At 50.3% G+C, this 17,351-nt stretch overlaps 6 protein-coding genes across 6 annotated transcripts; 5 read left to right on the plus strand and 1 right to left on the minus strand.

Annotated features, from left to right (window-relative positions):
* Nucleotides 1-863: 863 nt before the first annotated feature.
* RPS6 (40S ribosomal protein eS6) lies at nt 864-2,134 on the minus strand (the record flags this gene model as incomplete). Its single annotated transcript, XM_046087690.1, has 6 exons — nt 864-960; nt 1,029-1,347; nt 1,436-1,534; nt 1,609-1,629; nt 1,773-1,845; nt 2,030-2,134. 6 exons carry the CDS (start codon nt 2,132-2,134, stop codon nt 864-866), a joined length of 714 nt encoding a protein of 237 aa, XP_045943658.1.
* Nucleotides 2,135-4,136: 2,002 nt separating this feature from the next.
* On the plus strand, nt 4,137-5,393 carry LDX57_006002 (uncharacterized protein; the record flags this gene model as incomplete). The annotated part of the gene is made up of 3 exons (XM_046087691.1): nt 4,137-4,397; nt 4,510-5,240; nt 5,309-5,393. The coding sequence occupies 3 exons, from the start codon at nt 4,137-4,139 to the stop codon at nt 5,391-5,393; spliced, it is 1,077 nt and encodes a 358-aa protein (XP_045943659.1).
* Nucleotides 5,394-8,280: 2,887 nt separating this feature from the next.
* Nucleotides 8,281-10,503, plus strand: RFG1 (putative HMG box transcriptional regulator; the record flags this gene model as incomplete). The annotated part of the gene is made up of 3 exons (XM_046087692.1): nt 8,281-8,704; nt 8,794-8,939; nt 9,007-10,503. 3 exons carry the CDS (start codon nt 8,281-8,283, stop codon nt 10,501-10,503), a joined length of 2,067 nt encoding a protein of 688 aa, XP_045943660.1.
* Nucleotides 10,504-11,479: 976 nt separating this feature from the next.
* LDX57_006004 (uncharacterized protein) lies at nt 11,480-12,556 on the plus strand (the record flags this gene model as incomplete). The annotated part of the gene is made up of 1 exon (XM_046087693.1): nt 11,480-12,556. One exon carries the CDS (start codon nt 11,480-11,482, stop codon nt 12,554-12,556), a length of 1,077 nt encoding a protein of 358 aa, XP_045943661.1.
* Nucleotides 12,557-12,704: 148 nt separating this feature from the next.
* Nucleotides 12,705-15,161, plus strand: LDX57_006005 (DEAD/DEAH box helicase; the record flags this gene model as incomplete). Its single annotated transcript, XM_046087694.1, has 1 exon — nt 12,705-15,161. One exon carries the CDS (start codon nt 12,705-12,707, stop codon nt 15,159-15,161), a length of 2,457 nt encoding a protein of 818 aa, XP_045943662.1.
* A 778-nt stretch (nt 15,162-15,939) lies between these two features.
* NRK1 (ribosylnicotinamide kinase) lies at nt 15,940-17,255 on the plus strand (the record flags this gene model as incomplete). The annotated part of the gene is made up of 2 exons (XM_046087695.1): nt 15,940-16,145; nt 16,370-17,255. The coding sequence occupies 2 exons, from the start codon at nt 15,940-15,942 to the stop codon at nt 17,253-17,255; spliced, it is 1,092 nt and encodes a 363-aa protein (XP_045943663.1).
* Nucleotides 17,256-17,351: the final 96 nt, after the last annotated feature.

A 17,351-nucleotide genomic window follows, 5' to 3' on the forward strand; every position in this document is an offset into this window, starting at 1 on the left:
CAAAAAGTACAGGAATTTGGGGTTTTTTTTTTTTTTTTCCTCTCTTCGCTACTTTCTTCTCATCATACTTTGACCGTGGCTCCTGGGGACATGCATATGTCAGTAGATACAGGAATAGCACTTCTTCCCGGTTGTTGGGAGTGCTTGCTTATTTTTATCGCTCGGATAGAAACTACGGTATGTATGTATGGAGGTGCTTGCGTAGGTGTGTCATTTTTTTGTTCTCTGGTGTGCTAGATAAGTGATGTTAGGCTGGGGTACTGTGGGTTAGGGTATGCTTGCTAAAGACACTTAGAACTACTTACTCCCTCCACGTAAACGGCAGATCAGAATAAAGCACAGAACAAGAAAGTTAAAAAAAAAGAAATTGATATAAAATTTGCAAGTAGTTCAGACTAACAAAAAAGAGAATTCATTTCATTTCCTTGGTTTGTTTCGTCGAGTCCCAAGAAGAAGAACAAGACAGTTACACGCTTCCCTGAGCCCCGATGGAATCGTCAACTTGCTTTTTTTCTTTCCTTTCCGCTAAGAGAGAATAAGACAAGAGAAGAGTGACCCCAAGAGACCCTCTCTTGAAAGGGCACCTTCTATGAAAGATTTTGACCCCTTTCCCGTTTTCCACATATTTCGTTATGTATGATGGAATATGGCTTTTCTTTTTTTCATTGTAGATAAAAAAAAAAATCTGCACGCCAAAGTCTCTTGTCATCCTGGGTCACACAACAACCCTTGCCCATTCACTTGGAACTCAACAAATAAGAAAGAAAAAAAAAACCCCTTTTCCCGGTCCGACGCTGAGATTTTTTTTTCCTAGCCATAATAGAGACGTAACCCGACCATTAAACCCCCGGTGAAAAGAACATTTACTTTCTCATCGAAGACGCCCGACGCTTGCGGAGCTCGTCACGCTTGGCCTTCTCCTCGTGGACACGACCGGCCAGGAGCTTGGCGTAGTCGTTACTGTTGGGTTGGAGGTTAGAAATCATACCATAAGATGATACTGATAAAAAGGGGAAGGGATCGCTTACGCAGCCTCGCGGGAAGCCTCAGCGCGGCGGCGCTTGATGGCGCTCTGGTGACGCTTGCGCTGGAGACGCTGGGGAGTAACCAGACGCTGGATCTTGGGGGCCTTGGTGTAGTCCTTCTTGCCCTCGCGGGTGACGGTACGGCGGATGACGAACTGGCGGACATCATCCTTCTTGTCGAGACCGAAGAAGCTGCGGATCTTGGTGGCACGCTTGGGGCCGAGTCTCTTGGGGACAACGGTGTCGGTGATACCGGGGATCTCACCCTCACCCTGCTTGACGATGCTCAGGGCGAGAACGGCAAGGTCGAAACCGGTGATGGCTGTAGAAGAAAAAACTCGCGTCAACGAAAACCATATTCTTCCATGCGCAAAACGGGGACTCTTAATCCATCGGGTTGCGGAACGTACCACCACGGACACTCTTGCGCTTGCGCTCTCCGGTGCGGCGGGGGCGGTAGCAGCTGTGGCCTTCGGCAAGCAGAAGGCGGGTACGGGTGGGAAGGAGAACTGGAAGAATTATCGATGAGTTTCTGGTTTCAAGATTGCTGATTGTGGGTTTCGTCGAGTCGGTCGGTACATACCACCCTGCTTCATGGGGAAACCTGGAAACGTGCAATGTTAGCAAATTTCATATCCTTTTGAATCTTTGTCCGGTTTCCGATCTCCAACAGCCCAGCGTATCGTCCTTCTCCCACTCCATTCAATTCCAAAAACTTAACATCCGGAGATAAAGGTCGAGTCGTACCTTGCTTATCGTTACCACCGGTGATCTTGAAGAGGTAGCCCTTGAATTCGTCACCAAGGGAGTCGCCGGGGATCTAATTTCATATCCGCAATCAGCCTCATGTTTTCCGCAATATCCAAAATCGAGTTGTGTGTAGATGTTGCGGGTGGTGGAAAAACCAAAGAGAAAACAGAAATTGAACTGTGTGCATCTTTCCGTTCTTCTTCGATTCTTCGCAAAAGGCGTCTGGATGGGTGTAGGGACACGGGGTTGCTAACTTCAGTTCCCATGCGCTTCTCCATGAAGGGACGGAGCTTGCGCTCATCATCGACCTCGATGATCTTCTGCGACCCATTGGCCGGGTAGGAGATGTTGAGCTTCATCTTGACGGAGCTGCGCGGTCAAGACGGAGGGCGCGGGTTTGTCGACAGGTCGAGGTGTTCAGGATCTCGTCGGGGATTCGTCTTGTGGAATTTTTGGTGGTGTAGCGAGATTTCCCTGTGTGGGCGGCTGACTAACCCCGCTAACCTGGCTGGGACTAGCGCTCGGTAGGGCTTCTTATGTCAGCTACTTGGGCCTGTTGTGGACTAGCGTCTTTTTGCGGTTTCCACGCTGCGGATGCCTGATAAAATAGGCTTCCAGGCACACTCGATGTCTTTTTTTATTCATCCATCTGACTGTTCATAATTCACTCAACACTCACCATGCAGACTACAGCACCTGTAGGATCTAGAAGCTCACCTGAGATTCACCTGTCCTGTATATTCCCCTCCTCCCTTACAGTACTAGTTAGCCTGTGATGTCTTCCAATCAACCGATTCGTGAATTCTAGATGTGACATAACTAGGAAATTATACATCAGTCACCATGAATACGTGGTGGCTTCCAGAGCCAGAAACACGAATTATGAAAGTTATCACCCACGGCGGTTCCTTATCGGCGCCGGGGTTCAGCTTGGGCCCCCCGTCAAGCCGCACCCGTGCGTACTAGATGGCTGTGCTGGATTGAACACATCAACGCCTTACTTCCCTCTCTGACTTCTCCTCTCTACGTTAATAAATAGTAATATATACTCGAGACTGTCACACCGCCGCGGATAAAACTGAATGAAGAAGAGGCCCGAGGAACGTGCTCGTCTTTCTCTATACAATCTGCACCACATGCCGCATTGGGAAATGTAAGAGAGATAGATGTACTGTACACCGTCCGGAGGTAACGGTGACAAGGACTCGTAGATGACAGAATAGCGTCATCAGTGGATGGGTCCTGCTTATGCTTTACTGGGTTAGTGTCTCTTTGTCGGGGCCAAGACAAACGCCATGGGGGGGCCTCGGATCGGTCGGTTCTCTTGCTGGAATTTTGCTGGAAGCAGGGCATGCTTTTTTTAGATTTTACGGGGTGTCGATGGATGAAGTTGGATATCATGGGGGGATCAGCTTCATATCATGCATTTTATGATATAGATTGTTCCAACGGTGCAAAAGATCATCGGGGTAGAATTGATGGAGGCTGACGCAAGAGAGCACGCGACTGGTTAACCAATCCGGAATTGGATTGGGGATTTGCCGCAGCCTTATGGAGAATTTCATGCCGTGTGGGAATTAAAAAAGGAAATGAAAATCAGAAGAGTTGGGGGGATAAGGAGATAGAAAGAAAGTGCATACTCTGTAAAATAATTAATATTTATCGTTCCCGTCTGAAGACAGATCGCAAGTCGACTGACTGGTTGGCCGTTCGCTTTCTCGCCCCCATTTCCGGACAAGTCTTGATCGAACACTGCCCGTCCCTCCAGTTATCATCTTACTGTACTCGTACTCTCCTTTTACTTAATTTTTTTTTTCTCCCCTTCTCGTTTCTCTCTTTCCTTTTCTTCCTTCCCCTCTCCCTCCTTCTCCTTATTTCGGTTTTCTTTTCTTTCTTCCACCCTTTCAGGAATTCATTTCCACCACGCGCCATTAGGGAGGAGAAATCTTTCGTTGCCTTCTCCCCACCCACCCATTCGGGCACGCTAGTTTCTCTCCTGACTCTGCATCTTGCCGTCGGAGATACGCGCGTATCCTCATCTTCCTTGGATTCACGAGATCGCTCCGTTTGATTTGATCCAGCGCCTTTCGTTCATCGCTCTACGACTTTTCTTTTTATTTAATTCAACCTACTTTTCGGTTGCCTTCTAGCCTGTGAAACGACACACCACAGCGGGTCGGGCCTAACGTTCACCAAACCGACGGATGCAAGCAGCAGGTAAAGAAGCTGAAGATTAAGATCCAAGAAGTATAGGGGGCCTAGCGATCCAGACGATCGATCAGTTGACCCCTCCATCACAACTTTCTCTTCCCGCCTTCCGATTTGCCCGTGTCGCACTTTCATTCCTTTTGTGTCGGAACCATGATTCTCTCTTCGATGCGACTGTTCAACAAATTCCACGCCGTATGCGCCTTGGCTGTGTGCAGTATTCTTCTCTCGGCATGGCTTCTCGCCTCGCAACATTACTACCGCCGAGCGATCTCGACCGATGCTGAATATGGCTTCCGTACCGTGAAGACGTTCGACCGGAGGTTGGTGGTCTTTGGCGATTCGTGGAGTGACGATGAAAATGGAGGCGTCGACGTTCAAGGGTCCGTGTGGACGGTATGGCTTTGCTCGATGGTATGGAACCCCACCTGGCTGGAGAGAAAGAGAGACCAGAGGAGAGACAAAACGACTCAAGGTCAAACACAACAACCAAGTGAATTGTATGCGCTAATACCCAATTTTTTAGTTTTCGTGTCACCATGAAAATCTGGCAAAGACGGCCCAGTCGCTCCGCGGCACGCAGATTGGCTCGGTCGTAGACAACGCCGAGCTATCAGGCATTTTGCTCAGCTTGTCCAAGTCGCCGGTGGCGGATTTCAAAACTCAGGTGAACCGATGGACGGCTGCGGAGTCTCAGGTATTGGAGGAATTGGCCGGCGACGAGGACGCAATCAGCAGCCGCATGAATCATACCATAGTGACCGTTTCCTTCGGTGTGTGGGACATCTGGAACATGATCGGGAAGGACCACGACACCGCCGTCAAATCGGTCGATCACTGCGTGGAGACGATTATGGACCAGCTGGACTCGTTGTCTCGGGCTTTGGGCACGGACGATCTGAAGGTCATTCTGACGCTGGCGCCAGATGTGACCTTCCTTCCCGCATTCAGGGATGCGGCGGAGCAGCGTGTCACTCGCCACAAGGATACCGTCTTGATCACCGAATACTGGAACAAGAAGCTCCGGGAATCGGCCGAAAAATGGGACCACGGCTTGATCTACCTCTTCGACACCAATGCATTCTTGGTGGATTTGATCCGGGATCGGCAGCTTTATGACGCCGGCATTGAGGAGCCCAATGGACTGGGAAAGAACGTTGACCCCGGATGGGAAAACGTTGACGACTCCTGCGTCAGGCAGGCAGCGATGACATCAGAGGTCAAGCAATGTGACACTCCGGAGAAGTATCTTTTCTGGTAAGAACAAGGCCGGCGGTCTTTTCCCCACCCATTGACTCGATCTAGACTAATGCGGATTTCTTCAGGAACGATATGCATTTGGGCCCATCGGCCCACCGACTCATGGGCACCGAAGTGTACCAAGGAATCGAGAAGATGTGGATCAAGTAAGGGGGGAATGAAAACCTCATCGAAGATAATAAAAAGCAAGACCGTCACAACTGTTCTCCACCCACAAAGGATGGGAGATTTCCGAATCAAGATGTAAATGTTGCCGTCCGATCACGGCGTGCGCGTTATTGTACATACAGAAAACAAGACTAGGACAACGGCTGGTTCCCGAATTCCTGACCGATCAAATGCGCGGAGATGTGTGTCAGAGAGAGAGACAGGGCAAGAGCGAGCGGACGAACCAGGAACACGCGCAGTCCATGACCGGTGAACCCGCAAGGCAGTCCTTTGTACGGAGGACACCCGATCAAGACCGAAGGTGTCTAAGACTTGGCTTTTGGGAAGCCAATCCGGGACCTTGGAGGGCGTTGTGTCATTTGTGGCTTTCGCGAGAGACAAAGTAGTCTTCCGAATTTAATGAAGGATCATCAAAGACAAAGCACCCATTTTGCATACCAATAGCATTTAATCTCCCAATCAGGGGAGCAAGACATCAAACCCGAAGGTAGACAAGGAAAAAGGCAAAAGGTTCTCAGACCGAGGAATTGTCAAGGTGGTATGTCTCATCTTCGGACCCAAGGGTCTGAAGTCTCAAAAGGAAGAGGAAGAGGAAGAGGGAAAGAGGAAGTGACATCTGCACCCGCGTCGATTGCAACGTGACTGTGGAGCGGATCGGAATGCGATCGCCGAAAAGGGATCGACCCAAGATGACAGGGGCTGCAACATCAACGTGTCACTGTCAAAGGGTCCTCTTTTTTGAATCTTATTTTATTTTATCTCATTTTCAGGTTTTTCCTGCCTCGTCCTTTCCTGGACCCTCAGGTTCCGATTCGAAGGGTCTAACTAATCTGGCGAGAGAAGGAGGAAGAATGAAGAAGAAGAAGAAAAAGAAGGAGAAGGGAAAAGTTCTTTTTCTTTGTTTGAGGGACGACCGAGGGATTGCGGCGCAGTTCTCCTGGGCCAGCCTGCCTGCCCTACGGTCTACTCCGTATGTACATGTAACTAGGCATGCCCGGAGCATGCTCATTCTGATTTGGTTTGGTTTTAGCTTGGTTTGGATTCATCTATTTTATTTAATTAAGTACTGTTATTATTATTATTATTTATTTGTGCCCTGGTAGTTAATTTCGGGGGGGTGAATTAATTGATTTCAAATATCTCGGTTGTCTTCTTTGTTTCAATTAATTGCTAGGATGAACATGCGATGAATGGCGTAGGAACGAGGTCACCGGTACCTCCTCGCTGGGAGATAGTCGGCGTTAGACATGCGGCACTTGTCCCGACCGGTGCTAGGCTTGTCCCTGCTTTGAGAGAATGAATAGAACAGAAAAGAAAAAGCCGAAAATCCATGAAAAAGTGCAAACCAATTTCCAAATTTCGTACTTCCTCAACCAACCAGGGAGCTTTCGGGTCGAAGCTCACCTGACCCGAACAGGCAAGTGTCACTGGCCGGGGCGGGGCGACAATCATCGGGGACGATGCCCTGCGTGGGCCCTGATTGGCCCGGGACCCCTGCAGCACACCGCATGCGGGTGCCGGGCAGACAAAGGGAAGGCTAAACCCAAACATCGAAAACAATACCTTACCTTCTTTCTTCCCTGCCCTTCCCCCCCTCTTGGTCCGGGAAAAGAAAAAAAAAAAAAAAAAAAACCAACGCTATCCCGTTTCGTGGACATGAGGTTGAAAGAGGGGGAATTGATGGATCGATTGCTCTGGACTGGTCCAATTGTGGCTGACTTCACCTTCACTTTTTACTTGTTGCCAGTTAACTGAACTGCGCTGGTGCCACTCGCTAGTCGGAGTTGGCATACCATTCGGCCTTGTCTTTTTCTTTTTCTTTTTTTTTTTTTTTTTTTTTTTCACTGCCTCCCTCCCTCCCTTTCCCCTGCCTGGTCCCCGGGAGGGTTCCTAGGTACCTAAGGTTGTATGTATCATTACACCATTGCACTTGTACCTGTCCCCAGCTGCGGTACCTTTGGTTCATCTCTTCCATTTGGCTGTCTTGCATGCACCCGGTCTCGGAGACTGCTCCAATAGTTCCCCAGTCATCGGGATCTTGGTGAAATTGCTACCTCCCGGTCCCTCCTTAGTCCCTATTCTCCGCCGTATTGGTTCCAGGTGATGTTCCATTGTTCCAGATTCAGCATTCGATGATCCTGGAAACCGAACTTTTTCGCTGTCTCTGCGGCCTCTCGTCCAACTGCGTGTCACGATTGGGAAAATGGTGGTGGGGGGCGCTAAAGGAAAGGGTTCCGAGGGGGATGTGATCAGTTGTGTTGGTAGTAGCATCCAGACAAAGAAAACCCGGTTCCTTAGGCTGGTTCAGGAGGAGGGGAGGGGGGCAAGGCCTGGCAAAGTCAGGAAAATGGCACCAAACATAGATTTGTAACAAAGCACTTGAAAAAGCCAAATCCTGGCTTTATCATCGGGCTCTCTCCCACCTGGTTGGTTCGGTCTGAATAGAAACATTGTCAAAGAAGAAAAAATAATAATAACAAGCCATATTAAAATTTAAATTAAAAAAAAAAAAAAAGAATAAAAGCCAGAGAAGAATTTATTATCATTGAAAGACAAAAAAAAAAAAGAAAAGATAATAAAGAAAGGGAAAAGAAAAGAGAAAAAAGAAGCCTAACCTGATCCTCTGGAGCAAAGAAAAGAAAAAAAGGGCTTCGTTCTTGCACCAGGATTCGCTCTCTATAACTTTATATCTTGTTTCTTTCTTTCGCTTCATTCCTTTTTTTTTTTTTTTCTTTTCTATTATTCTCCCTTGTCCTGGTCGTCTTCTTCTATAATCAGCCGCTTTCATCTGGTGACCCCCTTCTTTCACCCCGTCAATACGATACTTTTGCCAACAGAAGAGGGGTCTGGTTCTTTCTTCCATTCTTAAATGTCTTACGACCGAGTTCTCCCCAAGCCGGCTGCTTTACATTATGATTCTCCACAGGCTACTCTTTCAAGACCAACCAGTAACCTTCTCGAGCACAAGATCATGAACGACGAGACCTCTCCAGTATCTATGATGGATCATCACGTCGAGAACATTCCTGTCGGGGCTTCCTGTCGCTATCCTACCGATGGGTTACCGCAGGTTCACCTGTCCTCCATCAACCGAGCCAAAATCGCCTTGAATAAAATCGCCTCCAGTGCGCCTCTCGAGCCTCTAAAGCCCAAGCCCATTCCCTTTCGTGAACGCACTTCGGCATCGGAGCGCTCTTCTTCATCTAGTCCCGGAAAATCCACCACGTCCCGGGAGCCTGTCACGCAATTCTGTCTCTGCCAGCCAGATCCTAAGATCCCTAGGCCTCGCAATGGTAAGCTTGACAAGCTTCTTACCGTCGAATGATGTCATATGAGCTTGCTGTGTATGTGTTCGCTGCAGAAAGCTAATTCTTCCTTTCAGCTTTTATCTTGTACCGTCAGCACTATCAAGCAGCGGTGGTGGCACAAAACCCCGGTCTTGCAAATCCTGATATTTCCAAGATCATTGGGGAGCAGTGGCGAAAGCTTCCTCAGGAGACGAAGGATGAATGGAAGGCTCTAGCGGAGGTAAGAGGATTGAATGGTGGCTGAGGATCCCGCTCCTTTGGTTTGGTCATGCTAATACGTGCGGCAGGAGGAGAAAGCTCGTCATCAACAACAGTATCCCGAATACCGATATCAGCCTCGTCGCTATGGTCGGGACGGTAGCATTCGGAATGCGAGCTCCGGCATCAGTCATAACCCTCCCGGCTCTACTGTCTGCAATCGTTGCGGCGGCCGGGTCATGAATCCACCAGTGTCCCCGGAGGCGCCTTTTACCCCCAATGGAGCCCCGAATGTGAATGGGCCCACATCGCAGCCGGATTCAATCACCATTCGAAGCTACCAGTGTCGGACAAAAGACCCCGATCGTGCGCCAAACCCCATCAAGATAGGGACTAACAGCCTGGAGTCGCTTCCACCTCGTCAGCGCCATTGGGAAGAGAATGGGAGTCGGTCTCCAGACTCGAAGCGTCGCCGTTTCAACCCCCAAGGGATGTTCAAGCCCAACATCCACCGTGAAAAGAGCCCCGAGACTTCATATCCGTTGTCGCCGTATACGCCTCGTCCGGATCCATCCACCCCCCGGGCTTTTCAGATGCTCCAGCCACCCCGGCCGTACAGACAAGCGAAGGAGTATCCTACGCCGGACCCCAGCCTGAAGCTCCCACCGTTGCAAACAAATGGGCCATCGGCCGGGGGTGTGCTGCCAATGACCCCCTTTCCCCAGGAGAACTCGGCCAGCTTGGAGGCCACGGTGATGACCATACCTTTTCTGAACAAGATCAAAGTCCTCGCCAAGATCTCGCCTCCTCTGGTGCCTTCATTACGTGACGGTGCCTTGCAACGGCGAGGACCCGTTATCGCCGTGGATGGACAGGATCCTGCTGCGGTCCGGACCATGGTCGACTATCTCAACCATGTGCTGCAGAAGGAGGGAAAGTATCAAACGCGGATCTTCGGAGGGCCCGAAATCCGGCAGAGAGAGAGTTGCTCCGAGTCGGGGCAGATGGGAGACGCCACGGTCGATTACCTGAACACGATCTCCGTATGGCACCGCATCTCCGATGAGATCGTCAGCTTTATCAAATCCTCGCCCGAGTCCCCGGAAATGAAGCAGGCGGACGATGGCGAGAGCCACTCCGGGGTGTCACCCAAGGGTATCATTCCCAAGACAGCCGACATGCAAATCAGCTCGCCGGCGCCGCCCAGCGAGAGCGGATCGGTATCCGTTTCTTCATCGACGGGAACGGCGTCTTGTTCGGTCCCGGTAGCAATTGTTCCTCGATATCAGCTTACCACGGCCGATTCATTTGCCTGCTCGGTGCCTATCAATGACTCCTACGCACCACTGGACCACTGGCAGTGGATGGCATCACTCTGGCGTGCCTGCGTCGGGCCCGACATTACCGTCTACATCCGGGAATGTGAGAAAGACGAAATGGAGCGCTTTGCAGGGAACCCGGTCGAGGTACGCCTACAGGATGCGCGCACGGTTGTTGTGCGGAGGGGTGCGGGTTCTCCGAAAGAACTCGAAGAAAAGTCTCTGAAACGTGTGGGATTCGAAATTGAAGACTATCTCACTCAATAAGTTTAGTATGCATTCGTTGGGGAATTTCTTGGGGTATTTCTTCTTTCTCTCTTCATACTCCTTTTTCCTAAAATTCTTTTTTCTTTCTTTTTTTCTATCTTCCTTCTTTTCTTCTTCTATTTCTCTCCTTTATTCTCTTCTATTCTCTTTTCGGGTGTTTATCTTCTCTAGGGTCGGCTGTTTGTGTTCTCGTGGTTGGTTAGCATTTGCGGTGAGGCTGGCTAAATGTGGGATTGGCTTTTTGAATTACAGATTACCCACATAGCTCTGATTTCGACCGGAGGTCACTTTTGTTTCGATACTCGAGATTGTTGATGTGACAATGCACAGGATCAGTACATGGCATACATATATTTATTGTGTCTTGGAGTTGTGGATCCCTGTTTTGGTTCTTTAGGACTTTGTAATAATGACACTTGTTGATGAGTCAAACCCACCTATTTGTTACTAGCAAGGTATCTCAGATTAAACTGAAATGGACGTCTAACTCACATTCAGTTGGAGATACCTCCTTACGGCAACTCCGAGGCTGAGCATTCACTGACACTTCCCAAACGGGCGAGCCGAAGGCGGTCAGCTTCCCCAGCCAATGACCCGCTTTTGATACGGACCGGCTGACTCTTATCGGGGCTTACATAAGACCGGAGGGCGATCGAGGTTCGTTGGCTCTTTGATTCTTCTTTTCTTCTCTCAATGGATGCGATCACGTTGAGGGGAGTGAAGCAGTGCCCTGGGGAGATGCCGCAGCAGTGTAAAGCTGATCCAGCATGATGACCCCTTGCAATCCGCCCCATTCGTCCTCTTGTTAAGTATCATTGCTGCTGTTCTGGCTCATCGTCAAGTGTCGCTTCCGTCCCCGGCCGTTCCTGTTTCCCCTGTCTGCCAAAAGACGTTTGTTTCCCTGGGGGTTGTCCGATTCCATCTCTGAGGTACCCTGTTTCAACAATTCTGTGCAAATAGAAGCACTTTCGACATCATGTCTTCTAGACATCGGTCTCCTTCCGCCCAAGAGTCTTCAACAGACTCGGTGTCTAACGTCTCTACTCCCGCGACTTCGGTGTCTGCGCCTTCCGTGAGATCTCCAGTTCTGGAAGTTCAGCCCCTAGTCTTCCCGCAAGCCAGCCCAGAACCGCAGCCCCTGATGTATGATCGGGAAGCATATATCCCAGTGGGTGTTCTGAGAAAGCGCACTGGCCCAATCACCGCGGCTTGGGCAACAGAGGACTCAACGGACAACTACCCCGAGGCCGAGGTCGCTTTATTAGAGGAGAATCAATGGATCTGGACCAGCATCTTTGCCTACCACCGATTTCCCGACTGGAGCTTTGTTCGTGTATATGTTCTACCCGATGACCGAGGTCGTGGGGAGATTCCACGTTCGAGCACGGCTTTAAGGCGCGCGCTTAAGGCTGTCATGTCCCGAATCGACCAGTCGCCTCACGCATGGTCCGGGTACCTCCCTGCGGATTGGAATCAGAACCAGCGCGTCAACGACAACTCGCAAGACGAGTCATTATGGTATATTTTCAACACACTCGAGAACCCGGCGCCCCAAGTCGAGACGATGAAAGACCCGTACGCAAAGAGCGCCATGCAGGCCTTATTGTCTGCTGCGATTCCTGACAATGGTGATGGCAAAGAGGTAATATCACAAGCCACCCCCGCTGTGATGGGTCTCAAAACGCCCCTGTATCCATACCAGTGCCGTTCAGCTGCTACGATGGTTCAGCGAGAGGCGGAACCGGCACAGATGCTAGATCCACGACTGCAGAAGTTCACCACTCCAACAGGGCGCGAGTACTATTACGACAAGGAGGAAGGCAGTATTGTTCACGAGAAAAGGATGTACTCAGAGGCTTGTGGAGGTATGGTAATCCAATATCTGCCAATTGCCTTTTGGCAACTTCTGACTTTGTTTTCTCCCTCCAGGCATTCTTGCAGAAACTATGGGCTGCGGAAAAACTTTGATTTGTTTGGCTGTTATCCTGGCGACACGTGGACATTTCCCTCAGATCCCCTTGGAGTACCAGGAGATGACGAATCCTGTCCGTGAGAAAACAGCAAGTCTGGTCCAAATGGCAGCTGCGGCCGCAGGTCGGTTCTCACTACCGTGGAAAAGTCACTTCGGATCGTTGGGACAGTTAGGTTCTGTTTACGCTAGATGCGTTCAAGCATGCGAAGAGAATTGCGGCGAATACACCATGCCACCACCACCGGCACGACACAACAGCAGAAATGGCGTCCCCTATCCCAGACCGCCCCCGTTACGCCTTCGTTTATGTTCGGCAACCTTGATCATTGTACCCCCTAACCTTGTGAATCATTGGTTGCATGAGATTCAACGTCACACCGAAGGGCTTAAAGTGTACGTTTTACGCGACAGCTCCGATGCAACCCCCTCCCCTGAGGTGATCCTGCAGCAGGACATCATTCTGTTCTCGCGAATTCGCTTTGAAAGAGAAGCGGGCGACGCGTTGCATATTAGACGTCAATCAGGAAACCTCGCGGAGTCTCCCCTGACCCAAGTCCACTGGTTTCGGATCATTGTTGACGAAGGTCACAACGTGGCTGGCCACGGACACCGCACCAACATGGTGCATATGATCGATAAACTTCATGTCGAGCGCAGGTGGATTGTGTCGGGAACGCCGTCCAGTGGATTGTACGGGGTAGAGGTTAGCCTGGCTTCGCAGGAAACGAACACCAGTGACACAGATTTAACCGAGGCCACCACGGCTGTGCTTCACGGGAGGAGAAGAACGGGAAACCTCATTGATAACGAGCTCAAAGACCTTGACAAGCTCAAACTCATCGTCACGCAGTTTCTTGATGTGAAGCCGTGGTCGAATTCTCGTGCCAACGATCCGGCTAACTGGACCAAATACATCAAGCCTGTTGGCGAGGATGGGAGACGCCGGAAGGCACCCTCGCTCCGTGCCACACTGCAGGGACTGGTCGTACGGCATCGAATGGAGACTATCCATACCCAAATCACTTTGCCGCGGTTGCACAACAAGGTTGTACACCTCGAACCAACCTTCTACGACAAGCTGAATCTGAACCTGTTCATTTTCATACTGGCGGTCAACGCGATCACTTCGGAGCGCAAGGACCAGGACTACATGTTCCATCCCCGCAATAGAAAGCATTTGACCACGTTGATCGGCAATCTCCGACAGGCCGGCTTCTGGTGGGCAGGATCTGACGGAGATCTCTCCGGGACTATCGACACCGCTCAGAAGTACATGGAGAAGAATCGGGCGCAGATGACGGAGGACGACATAGCTTTGCTGACAGAAGGAATTCGCATTGCCCAGAAAGCACTTTCTTGCGAGAGTTGGAACGCGTTCAAGGAATTTCATGAGCTAGGGGTTTTTATCCAGGATTTCCCTTCCCACGCTCGCAACATGTGGGCGCTAACCGGATCCCGATCTCTCCTGGAGCCGCTTCTCATCGGCATCACTCAGGCTCACCATGCCCAGAGATTTATCACGGCACATCTGAATTCGTTCGACCCCGCCGAGGGCCTCGCTGGCGCCGGGATCAAAATTCGTCATCAACTCCAAAAGCGAAAGCAACAGGGCCCAGACTCTTCTAGCACCCACAAGACTATCCCCGATAAGCCCATCACCACGCGGTCGCCCAAGAAATCTTTTTCCAAAGGACTCTCCAAGAGCCTACCGACGGAGTCTCCGCTTAAGAAGACCAAGCTCGTCGCAACTGCGTCGGCCAAACTGACATACCTGCTTGAACAGGTCCTTCATCTCCACAAGGAAGAGAAGATCATTATCTTTTATGACAACAACAACTCGGCATTCTGGATCGCCGAAGGACTGGAGCTTCTCGGGGTCGAGTTCCGTATCTACGCTAGCACTCTGAAACCCGCCCAGCGGGCCGAATACCTCGCCATGTTCGAGGGGACTGAGGACATCCGAGTCCTTTTAATGGATCTGGGCCAAGCGTCTCACGGGCTACACATTGCCAGCGCGTCGCGCGTGTTCATCATAAACCCCATCTGGCAGCCCAACGTGGAAAGCCAAGCCATCAAGCGAGCCCATCGTATTGGACAAACGCGCCCGGTATTCGTCGAGACTCTCGTACTCAAGGACACCCTAGAGGACAAGATCCTGCAGCGACGAAAAGCTATGTCGGACACTGAGATCCAGCACGCCGAGCGCGACCTACTTGACGATAATATCATGAGCAATATTATCCAAAACGAGCATTTCATTCCCATGTCCGAAGACGAAGACCCTGCGTCGGCGCACCTGGCATTTTTCAAGACTCCGTCCGGCTTCTTTGATCGTCACAAACTGTCCATCCCGGATGACGAAGACGGCAGTGAGCCCCAAACCCCGGTTCGCAAATTCTCGTTGAAGCGGAAACGGCCTTCTCCTGTCGCTCTTGACATGGACGCCGAAAGCTCTTCCGGGCCGGATCTCCTGACTCCTCAGCGACGCAGGACCACCGTGCAGCCGGTCCTCTCACCGAATGGGATCCTGATGACTCCGGGACGAGTGCGCTCTAAATCGCCCTGGTCGTCACCGTCGGTGATCAGCTCGACCGAAGACCATGGCGGGAGCACCGAGGGGATGGGGAGGGGTGAATCGAGCGAAGGGCCGAAGAAAAAGAAGAAGACGGTGTCTATTTTCGGATAATAATTTTGTTACTTTCGGTGTACTATAAATTTATTGGTGAGGGATATGATTTGTGGGATAGTAATTAACGGACATGTTATGATGGAGGAGAATTATGAGTATTAGGATTAGGGAAGCTGACGATTTAAATTTAGGGATTATTTATGTATACGAAAATGTACGTAGAAGTATCTCTAATACCGCATAGTAATGAGTAGTCCAACCCCCTCTTGATCATCACTCTCAACGACCTGATTAGAACTATAGACATTCAATACTAGAAGTAACTATACTATTGTCTTATAATAAGTAGCACAGTGTAACTCTAACTACACCGTTAGAACCAAGTGGATCCAAGAGTGGGTCAACAGCTTCATGAAGTATTAAGCTACGAAAGATCATCTATCTTAATATGACGCCCTATTATGAGATGTACTGCGCATGGTTTGTGTAATCCAGGCAATGAGCAGTACTATTAGAATCGTATAAGTAAGTCAGAAGAACTAAACTGTCTTAAAAACTGGCCATAGACCGCATTCAAAAATAATCGTCTTAACGTCCTCGACAATGGATAGTAGTCAGTGATGATCGATGATGACATACCGAAACCCAAGACCCGATGACTAACAGTATCGATAAGATAAGAACACTATCTAATCACCACGTGACAACCACCCCTCTCTTCTCGTCCCACTCCGCTCCCTCCTCCGCTCCTCCCCGCCGACGGTCAACCTTCGCATTTCCAATCCCATTCAATTCCCTCGAACCAATCCCTCAGGGTATCTATGGAAGAGAGAGAATGGCCAGTATAATCGGACTCTCTGGCCCGTCGTCATCCGGCAAAACTACTCTCACGAGACTTTTACAACGCATCTTTAACTCCTCCTCGTCTTCTTCCTCGTCGGACGTACCTGGTTCTAATTCTACTTCCGATTCTGATCACGAACGTTCTCCCCTTCGGACTTTCATTATTCATGAAGATGATTTCTATCATTCTGATGATCGGTATTTAGTCTCTCCTTTCTTTCCCTTCGTTTTTAACTCAACTAAACCCATTCCATTCCCTTCCCCACCACTACTCCCCATCCTAACCCAAACCCAATCCTAACCCAAGCCTAAACCCGATCCAACTCAATAACTACACTATCCAATCCCAAACCAAACCAAACAAACCACCCCCCTCCTACCCTACCCTCAATTGACTCAGACTCAAAAATCCAAAACCCTAGAATCCCAATAACAACCCTCCCCTCGGGCCAAACAATCCAAGACTGGGACTGCGCCGGTGCAATCGACATCCCGTTTCTCCGGGCATCGCTAGCCCACGTCCGCGCGACGGGGTCCCTGCCACCGAGACTACTCAGCAAGGAGGATTTGAATGAAGTTACGGATTCGGGGGTCCCCGAGGAGGTGGTACTTCGATTGCGAGGGGATGTGCAGAGGAGATTACAGAAGCAGATGAAGGGGAAGGGGAAGGATGATGATGAGGGGGCAGCAAGGACTCGCGTGGTGGCGTTCCTGGAGGGGTTTTTGTTATTTGCCCCCACGCCGTCGGTGTCTTCGTCACCATCGTTGTCACCGTCGAGAAAGGAGGACGACGAGGGTCACCGCCATCCCCTACGATCCGTGCACGAATTACTATCCGTCCGATTATTCCTCCCCGCGCCCTACGACAAGGTCAAAAAGAGACGGGAGAGTCGCAGTGGATATGTGACGATTGGACCGGCGCCGACGCCGACCCCCACATCTTCCACCACCACAGGTTCAACCACGGAGGGAAACTCCGAAGAAGAAGAAGTGGATATACACGCAGAAGATGATCGGCCACCGCAGAACTTCTGGACCGATCCGCCCGGTTATGTGGATGATATTGTATGGCCGCGGTATGTGCAGGATCATGCGTGGTTGTTGTTACCAGAGAAGACATCCGGACAGGAAGGGACGAGTTGTCGTGGGGTTGATCCCCAGGAGGCGGTGAAGCTGGTGGGACAAGGTGTTAATGTGAGGACTGATGCTGGAGTTACGGTGGCTCCGGGTCAGGGAGAGTTGCCGATGGTGGATATCCTGCAGTGGGCGGTAGAGGAGGTGATGAAATACTTAGAAGGGACCCAATGAATCAATAGACCAATCAAAATACTTTTGTAGATATTAAATACACGCTTATCGAATATGCAGATTTGGTATCATCTCGCTATGCTCCACAATCCTATC

This window comes from Aspergillus melleus, assembly GCF_016097325.1.
Source record: "Aspergillus melleus strain CBS 546.65 chromosome Unknown contig3, whole genome shotgun sequence".
NCBI classification, from domain to species: domain Eukaryota; kingdom Fungi; phylum Ascomycota; class Eurotiomycetes; order Eurotiales; family Aspergillaceae; genus Aspergillus; species Aspergillus melleus.